Source organism: Trachypithecus francoisi, unplaced genomic scaffold (genome assembly GCF_009764315.1).
Source record: "Trachypithecus francoisi isolate TF-2019V2 unplaced genomic scaffold, Tfra_2.0 Lachesis_group8, whole genome shotgun sequence".
Classification (NCBI taxonomy): Eukaryota; Metazoa; Chordata; class Mammalia; order Primates; family Cercopithecidae; genus Trachypithecus; species Trachypithecus francoisi.
This window is the reverse complement of record NW_022681473.1, coordinates 60,831,224-60,840,969: the sequence shown is the minus strand read 5'-3', so window position 1 is coordinate 60,840,969 and position 9,746 is coordinate 60,831,224. Positions and strand designations below refer to the sequence as shown.

At 35.5% G+C, this 9,746-nt stretch overlaps 1 protein-coding gene across 1 annotated transcript; it reads right to left on the bottom strand.

Annotated features, from left to right (window-relative positions):
• Window positions 1-555: 555 nt before the first annotated feature.
• Window positions 556-2,065, bottom strand: LOC117080721 (olfactory receptor 52A1-like). Its single transcript, XM_033205955.1, is given in 2 exon segments — window positions 556-1,742; window positions 1,745-2,065. Coding segments are annotated over 2 exon segments (933 nt in total). The 5' UTR covers window positions 1,833-2,065; the 3' UTR covers window positions 556-897.
• Between the last annotated feature and the right edge of the window lie 7,681 nt (window positions 2,066-9,746).

Below are 9,746 nucleotides of genomic sequence, written 5' to 3'. Positions count from 1 at the left end.
TGCAACTCTTCTGCTTTAGTTAGATTTCAATGCTTCATTCTCTCTGAACTCCACATCCCATGTGTACACTTGTTATTTCTTCCTTCTTTCCCCTGCCGGCCCATCCCCCACCTCTTTTCTTTTCAGTCTCTCTTTTCCAGAATTACATAGGTACAAACTCATGAGAACTACTCACTGTACCAAATTTACTATTATGTCACAATTCTGGAGTATAGTATTTATAATATTGTAGGTTTTTGATAAAACAATGAATTAATAAAGAAGTAAATTTTGGGGTTAGCAAAAAAACAAACAACAACAACAACAAAAAAAAACACATTGCTGTGTCAAATGCAACAACTGGTTCTAATTTTTGTGCCTGTAATTCCCTTCATGACTCTGAAAATGTATTTAAATTTTTAGGCTTTATTGTCTCTTGATATTCATAAGGTTTTCTTTGATAAGAACACCATTAACATGTACTTCCTTTGATTTTTTTTTTTTTTTTTTTAAGGCAAGGATAATGGAGAAAATGAGAGTCAACAACTTGTTTTCATTGAGTACCTGGATGTTTCAGAACAACGAGACTTAGGTGCATTTAAATTCAGTGACAAAGGCATAATTTATAAATCCTCCTGGAGAAATATTCTTAGAGGAATAACTCAACCAGGGGCTAAAGAATAAAAGAGAAAAAACAAATAGCATGTATTCACCACTTTAGTCTTCACACTTCTCAATTACATTAGTCAGGTAGAATTTACAACCCCATTGATTGATATGCTATCATGATCTAAAACCAGCTATTATGCTGGTAGATTTCACAAACCAAGCATCTCAAATAATATGTATTTTTGTTTTGTTTTGATATGGTTACTATTGCAAAAGAAGGAAGCATGTGGGCATTAATTAAGGTGGATTTTATGAACAGAACATTTTTACCACATGAATGCGAATCTGCGTGGTCTTTGCACCATAGACAAGTGGATTGAGAAATGGAGGGACCAGCAAGTAAATGCTAGAAAAGAGAATATGGATATAAGAGGGGATGTCAGACCCAAACCTATGCGTGAAGAAGAAGAAGGCAAGGAGGTAGAACTGGAGGACGACACAGATGTGAGCAATGCAGGTACTGAATGCTTTAAACCTAGCCTCCTTCTGGGGCAAACGAAACACTGTGATAAATATCTGGATGTAGGACAGTGTGATGAATGTGAGGTCAAATCCTGCAACAGTGAAGGCCACAAACAAACCATAGATTTTGTTGACTTGAACATTTGCTGCAGCTAGTTTCACAGTGGCCATATGCTCACAGTAGGAGTGGGGGATGACTGTTGTGTGGTACAATTGAAACCGGCACTTTATCAGTGCTAGGCATGGGGCTACAAGAATAGCAGCCCTGAGTACGACCATAGTTCCTATCTGAATGACAAGCTGATGGGTAAAGATGATGGCATGTCTTAGTGGATAACAGATGGCCACATAACGATCCAGGGCCATGGCCATCAGGATGCCTGACTCTATGCACTGAAATGTGTGGATGAACCACATTTGAAGCAAGCAGGAATCAAAATAGATTTCAGGCACATTAAACCAGAATATTCCAAGCATCTTGGGCATAATGCTGCTAGCAAGTGCAGTATCTGTAGCTCCTAGTATGCCTAAGAAAATGTACAAGGGCTCATGGAGACTACGCTCAGATTTGATGATGATCAGAAGCAGGGAATTTCCAATCATAGCAATGAGATAAATGTCACAGAATGGATCCCAATCCAGCACTGCACAGATTCTAGGCCTGGGATCCCTATTAGTGTCAACACAGAGGGCATGTAGACTGTGATGTTGGAAATGGACATAGTGTCCTTGGGCCTCCTGATGCAAACAAAAGAAGTTTCTCAGTCAGTGTTACTGTTCCTCTTCTGCTTTCTGATTTTATCCAAAGTCATTATGTTGAGTCTGTCTGATTTGGGTAGAACTCTAAAATCATCCATCTTATTCACAGTTTTGAAAGGAAAAGATGGATTCATGGAGATACATCACTGTTTTCAGGTAGGGCATTCACAGGCACTGTGGCATAATAGGACATTATGCACATGGCAATCCAAATACATTAGAACCAGCAAAATCACCTGGACAGGGGATTGGACCACTGGCCTGTCTGTTAATTCTTTCTAGACCTGTGGACAAAAAAATACATAGAAATTTATTTTTATTGGATTTAATGAGTGTAATAAACTTCTCCATATTTCACATTTCAGCGATTCCTCTAGTATTTAACTATTTCCAATTTTCTTTAAGTTAAGAACATTTTAGACCAGCAGATTATCAGACTCTCACCAGTACATTGGTGTAAAAGATTCCCAACGAAAGAGAATAGAGGTAGAAATAATTGACACCCAAGAACATAATATATTTCTTTTTATATTCAGAAGAATGTAAAGAGAGTGCTTTAGAAGGTATAGAAGTCCTTATACTTTTGACAAATCTGGGCCAAATCTCCTGGTTGCTTTTTAAATTTCTTTAAAGTTAAAGGGAATTATACTTTTTCCTATATATTTTTAACAGCTGAGATTCTTGAAATGTTGTGAGTTTAAAAATTCTGTAGTACACTTTATAGAATACCTAGAGAGAAGGAACTGCTAAGGGACAAGATGAGCAGCAACAATGTATACAGCAAGAGGACTTGCTCCTGATAAACCACAGATAATGAATAAGGACAAATGAATCATTTAGCCAGAATAGAGTCCAGTTTCCTGGTTTTAAACTGTTGAGAGTCATAATTAGCATAATATGACCCAATGAAGGTTCATTAGTTCTTAATGAAATATAGGTAAGTGAGATGCTTATATAATTTTGTGAGCTCTAACATAAGAAATTAGTAAAAATAAAAAAGCTAAAGGACAGATTTCTTAGAAGAAGTCAAATGCAGAACTAGACAGGGAAGACAGGACAAACTTGAGGATACTAAAATTGAGAAAAGCACTATGAATAACTGAAGAAAATTTAGTCACTTTTCAATTTCACTGATGATTGAATTTTCTGAAAAACCTGGGTTCTTATGCTTTATATGAAAGTTCTCTGATCAAAATAGTTATTTTCTAAAAATTACATATTTTGGATCAGTACATTTTAAGCTATACATTAGAGAAATGTTTGTGATTCAGTAAAAAGTAGGGTTAAGTTACTTCATTCTTTCCTAGACATTTCAATAAAATTGCTTTATCTCAGCAAGCTCACGCCCCAATGAGCTAACCACATACTTAATGTCACCAATATACTGGAAATTCAGGAAGCAACTCTTCTTTGAAAGAAAAAGCTGCTGTTTTTTGAAAGAAAAAGAAGGAAGGAAAGTAACAAGGAAGAAAGAGAAAAGACGAAAGGGATACAAGTTTACTCAAATGTTCAACAACAAATGTTCAACTGTTGCTGAACTTCAAATCAAAGAACCAAATCAGCAGAGGACATTTCACCACAGGGAGGTTGTATCAGCTAACATATATTTACTGTAAATTTGTAGGTCAATTAAATACTGTGATTTCCATAGATTTGATCCTCAGTGCTTAGTTTTATGACACTCCCATCCGTAAGTCACTGGCTTTTTCTAACAGGGCAAATTTTTTCTTCTCCAAAGATAATCACAATTGGAATAAGAATCCTTTAAGGGCAATCACAATGTCTGACTTATTCAAGATTAAAGAGCTGACATGTGAGGACTACCTGACAGGCACAGATAGCAGGGTTGCAGGTGGTGGTGTATGTAAGTTCCTGGTTAGTTGGATAGGGTGATTGTTATTGGAGAAGCTGGCAATTAAATTATGGGGGAAACTTGGAATTCATGAGACTTACTCCTCAATTATTATTGAGACCTGGTTTTACTCTTACCAAATACCTGAAGAATATTGTCCATTTTTCATAACATTTTCATTCATCACTCACCAATTTTTCTTCTCCAGTGATTCCAGTCACCTTCCCTTAAGCTGCGTTCTGTGATGGCTGTACTTTCTGTCTGCACTCTGTGTAACAGCATCCAGCTAATGTCATAAATTTTACTCCATTCGGTGCTGGGATATGTGCCAATATAATATACTGTGGACATTTTGCATATGACTTTTTACACTTTTCATTTATCTCTAATACGGACACTCTTCTTCTTCTTCTGGAAGTCTGTCTGAGACCATTTTTGTGTGCTCATCCACCAGTAAAACTCAAAGGGGCATTCAAAAGGTCTGTGGCATTCGAAACACGGGATAAATTTATTGAGCTCAAATTGGATAAAAAAGTTGCTAGCCACCAATTTAATGTTACTTTATGAATGTGTGGCGAAGTAGGAGGAGTTATGAGCATGAAATGAGGGATTTCCTAGTTAATAGCCAAAACCACAAGGGACCCAGCAAATTTTAAGTCAGCCCTCTTGGGTTCATTGGCACCTAATATCCTCGTAATTATTTCTACACTTGCAGAAATCTCCTATCTCTCTTCTTCTCTTTTCCCTCAGGCTAAATGCAGAATAATTGATATGCATTTTTTTTTTACAAGCTATGTTCCTTTTCTGCCATTTCTATTTGCAAAATTCTAAAGCCCATTTAAATGCAAACATGTTTCTATGCCAATTCTATTCTATTTAAATAAATATCTTGGTGACACTTTCACTGAGGCAAGGTTTTTCTCTTTTTTTCAGAAAAGAAAAATCTGTATTCATAACTACTTTTTATCACACAATTACCTCCTCAGTCTTCTTCAGTCTCATTCTTCCCATTTTATTTTATTGAATTTTTTTTATCTTTTAGTAAATTATGTAACATTCTTACAGTGACAAATTATAATGGACATTTCTAAGTCCTACAGATTTAAAGCTGGAAGCAGCTTGTTGAACATTTGAGTTAACTTGTATCCGTTTTCTCTTTTCTCTCTTTCTTCCTTCTTACTTTCCTTCCTTCTTTTTCTTTCAAAAAACAATCATTATATTCCTACTATATATGAGGGAGATAATGTTATATACTCTGAATGAAATAAAAAAAATTATAAATAGTCTTACCTTTACATTATTAGTAAAATGGGATTATGCATTAAAATTTCATTTATCACATAAGTATCTGATACATTCTAAGCAAGACTTATGCATATGACACTATTCTCCTTGACATTTTACACCTGGTTTCTAGGCTTTCTTGAATGTAGCTAAGAGACACTTCATATAATGTTTAGACATTGGCAAATTTAGGAAGCATACTAATGGTGGAGAATATTTATAGTGAATTTCCAGGAGAATAAGGAATACAGATGAAAAGGCAAGGAACCCTATGTGCTCTTTCCAGAATTTCCTCTGTGAAGGAGCATAAAACAACGGTACTGCTGCATGTTGGATTAAATTGATTTAGAGAGCATATAGGCAGCTAATCTAATATTCAGGTTATTCTTTTGTCACTAAGAAACAATTTAGACTAGTATACCATTTGGTTTCTTCCTCTTCTCTTATACTGATTTTATTTAAATTTGGGGGCTCTCCAAAATTCTATCCTGGGTCATTTCATTCTAAAACTATTCATATGTGCTAGTGACTCCATCTACTCCAAATAATTTAGTTGTCACCTTCATGTGCTAACTCCTATAACAATATTTCCAGCCCAGATTTTCTCCCTGTGTTCCAAGTACGTAGGAACAGCATGTACTGTCCAAATTTTAGTTCATATGTCAATCCTTTGAAACACTGTCAGTGAGTTCTACACTTAATTCAAGGGTTTTTTTTTTCATTTTACTTGTAAATATTGGAAGACTTTTACATATGAATCAATACCTATCTCTAGATTTTTTAAGCTAGTCTACTGAATATTTTTTAAATTTATTTTTATTAAGGTAAAATATACATATGTAATTGACCATCTTTACTTTTTTTTTTTCCTTGAGGCAGAGTCTCTCTCTGTCATCCAGGCCGGAGTGCAGTGGTACGATCTTGGCTCACTGCAACCTCCGCCCCCCAGGTTCAAGCGATTCTCCTGCCCAAGCCTCCCGAGTAGTTGGGATTACAGGTGCCTTCCACCATGCCCGGCTAAGTTTTTGTATTTTTAGTAGAGACAGGGTTTCACCATGTTGGTAAGGCTGGTCTCAAACTACTGACCTCGTCATCCACCTGCCTTGTCCTCCCAAAGTGCTGAGATTACAGGCATGGGCCACCACGTCCAGCCCATCTTTACCATTTTTAAGTGTACAGTTCAGTGGTAATACATACATACATAGATATACAAATTTATATATATACACATACATATACACGTTTATATATATATATACACACACATACACACATATGCACACACACACACACACACACACACACACACAGAGAAAGAGAGAGAGAGAGTGGGAGTTTTTTTTTCCCGCTTCATTTCTCCTTCTTCTCTTCCCTCCAGCCTCTGGTAACTACCAGTCTACTCTCTGTCTTCATAAGATCCACGTTTTTAGCTTCCACACATGAGTTAGAAAATGTGATATTTTTCTTTCTGTGCTTGGCTTATTTCACTTAACATAATTGCTTTCAGTACCATTTGTGTTACTGTAATTGATAATATTTCATTCTTTTTTATGGTTGAATAATATTCCATTGTGTGTGTGTGTGTGTGTATATATATATATTTTTTTCTTTATCCATTTATCTGTTGACAAATACGTAGGTTGATTTCAAATCATGGCATTTGTGAATAGTGCTGTAATAAACATGGGAGTACTGATATATCTTCGACATACTAATTTCCTCTTTACCTAGGAGTGATATTGCTGGATCATGTGTTAGTCCTACTTTATATTTTTGAGAAATCTCCATACTGTCCTTCATAATTGCTATACCAATTTATATTTCCACCAACAGTGTAAAAGGGTTTCACTTTGTCCACATCCACAGAAGCATCTGTTATTTCCTGTTGTTTTGTTATAAGCTATTTTAACTAAGGTGAGATTATACCACATTGTGGTTTGGGTTTATCTGGTGATTAGTGATACTAAACATTTTTTCAAATACCTCTGGGCCATTTGTATGGCTTCTTTTGAGAAATATCTATTCAGGTCTTTTGGCCATTTTTAATTTATTTCTTTATTTTCTATTGAGTTGATTGAGTTTTTTGCATATTCTGGTTATTAATCTCTTGTAAAATATATAGTTTGCAAATATTTTCTCCCATACTGTGGGTTGTCTCTTCGCTTTATTGATTATTTCCTTTGCTGTGCAGATCTTGAAACAATCCCAATGTCTATTTTTGTTTTGGTTATTTGTGCTTTTGAAGTCTCATAGACAGTATTTGCCCAAATCAATGAATGCCCTGGAGGATTCCTCCACTGTTTTCTTCCAGTAGTTTCACAGTTTCAGGTCTTAGATTCAAGTGTTTAATCCACCTTGATTTGATTTTTGTGTATAGTGAGAGATAGGGGTCTGATTTTACTCTTTTGCATATGGATATCCAGTTTTTCTAGTACTGCTCCTTGAAAAGACTGTTTGTATCTTTTTTTTTTTTTTTTAATTGAGATGGAGTCTCACTCTGTTGCCCAGGCTGGAGTGCAGTGGGGGCACGATCTCGACTCACTGCAACTTCTGCCTCCCACGTACAAGCGATTCTCCTGACTCAGCCTCCTGAGTAGCTGGGATTACAGGAGCCCACCACCATGCCTGGCTGATTTTTGTATTTTTAGTAGAGATGGAGTTTCACCATGTTGGTCAGGTTGGTCTCGAACTCCTGACCTCGTGTTCCACTCACCTCAGCCACACGAAGTGCTGGGATTACAGGTGTGAGCCACTGTGCCCAGCCCATTTGTTCCTCTTTTTATGTTCTTGATGACTTTGTCAAAGATGACTTGATTGTTAAGTGCCTGGATTTGTATCTGAGTTCTCTGTGCTGCTCCGTTGGGCTGTGTGTCTGTCTTTATGCAGTACTATGCTGTTTGACTACTGTAGCTTTGTAGTAGATTCTGAAGTCATATAGTGTGATAGCTTTGGTTTTGTTCTTTTTGCTCAGGATTGCTTTAGCTGTTGGGGATCTCTTGTGGTTCCATACAAATATTAGGATTGTTTTTTTATTTCTGTGAATGCCATTGGTATTGTGACAGAAATTGCACTGAATCTGTACATTGCTTTGGGTAGTATTGTCATTTTAATATTAATTCTTCTAGTTCATGAACATGGAATATCATTCCATTTTGTTTGTGTGTCCTCTTCTATTTCTGTCACCAGAGTTTTGTAGTTTTTCTTATAGAGATCTTTTGCTTCTTGGGTTAGATTGACTCCTAGGTATCTTATATTTTTATTGCTATTATAAATAAGATTGTTTTACTGATTTTTTGCAGATTATTTACTTTTTATATATGAAACACTACTGATTTTGTATCTTTATTTCATATCCTGTAACTTTATTGGTTTTTTAAAATCAGTTTTAATAGTATTTAGTGAAGTTTTTAGGTTTTTTCTAAATATAAGATCATGTCCTCTACAAACTAGGCTAATTTAACTTCTTCCTTTCCAATTTGGATGCCCTTTATTTCTTTCTCTTGCTGAATTTCTCTGCCCAAGACTTTCAATATTACGTTAAATAATGGCAGTGAAAGTGAGCATTCTTGCCTTGTTTCAGTCTTTAAGAGGAAAGGCCTTCAATGTTTCTGTGTTCAGTATGATGTTAGCAATTGCTTTGTCCTATATGGTCTTTATTATTTTGAGGTATGATTCTTCTGTATTTCCTTTGAGGTGCATTTGTTGTTGCTGTGTCCTGGTCTGGTTTGGGTATATTAGAGTAATGCTGGCCTCACAGAATAAGTTTAGAAGTAGGCCCTTCTTTTCAGTTTTTGTTTGTTTGTTTGAGGAATTTGAGTAGGATTAGTATTAGTTCTACTTTAAATATTTGGTAGCCCATCAAATCCTGGGGTTTTTTAAAATAGGAAGCTTTATATTACAACTTTAATCTTGTTATTCATTACTGTTCTGTTGAGGTTTCCTATTTCTTCAAGCTTCAGTCTTGCTAGGCTCTGTGTGTCCAGGAATTTATCCATTTCTTCTAGATTTTCCAATTTGTTGGAATACAGCTGTTCATAATAGTCTCTATTGAGTCTTTGTATTTCTGAGGTCTCAATTGTTATATCCTCTTTTTCATTTCTGATTTTGAGTCTTTTTTTTCTTAAAGTTTTGCTGATTTTGTTTACCTTTCCAAAAAAACAGCCGTTCGTTTTATTGATTTTCTCTACTTTTTTTGGTCTCAATTTCATTTGTTTCTTCTCTGATATTTATTGTTTCTTCCCTTCTGTTAATTTGCATTTGGTTTGTTCTTGCTTTCCTGTTTCCTCGAGGCACATCGGTTGCTTATTTGAAGCCTTTCTACTTTTTTAGATATAGGTGTTTATTGCTATAAACTTCCCTCTAAGTACTGCTTTGGCCATATCCTATAGATTTTGGTATGTTGTATTTCCATTTTCACTTGTTTCAAGAAGTTTTAAAATTTCCTTCTTAATTTCTTTAGTGACTCATTGGTTATTCAGGAGCATACAGTTTAATTTCCATATGTTTCTGTATTTTCTGATGATCCTCTTGTTATTCACTTCTAGTTTTTATTCCAATGTGGTCAGAAAATATACTTGATAAAATTGCTACTTCTGAAAACTTTGTCCAGACTTACCTTGTGGCCTAACATATGGCCTTATTTAGGAAAATATTGTACATGCTGCTTTAAAAAAATGTATCTTCTGCAGCAGTCGGGTGACATGTTCTCTTAATGTCAGTTAGGTCTATTAGATATAGTGCA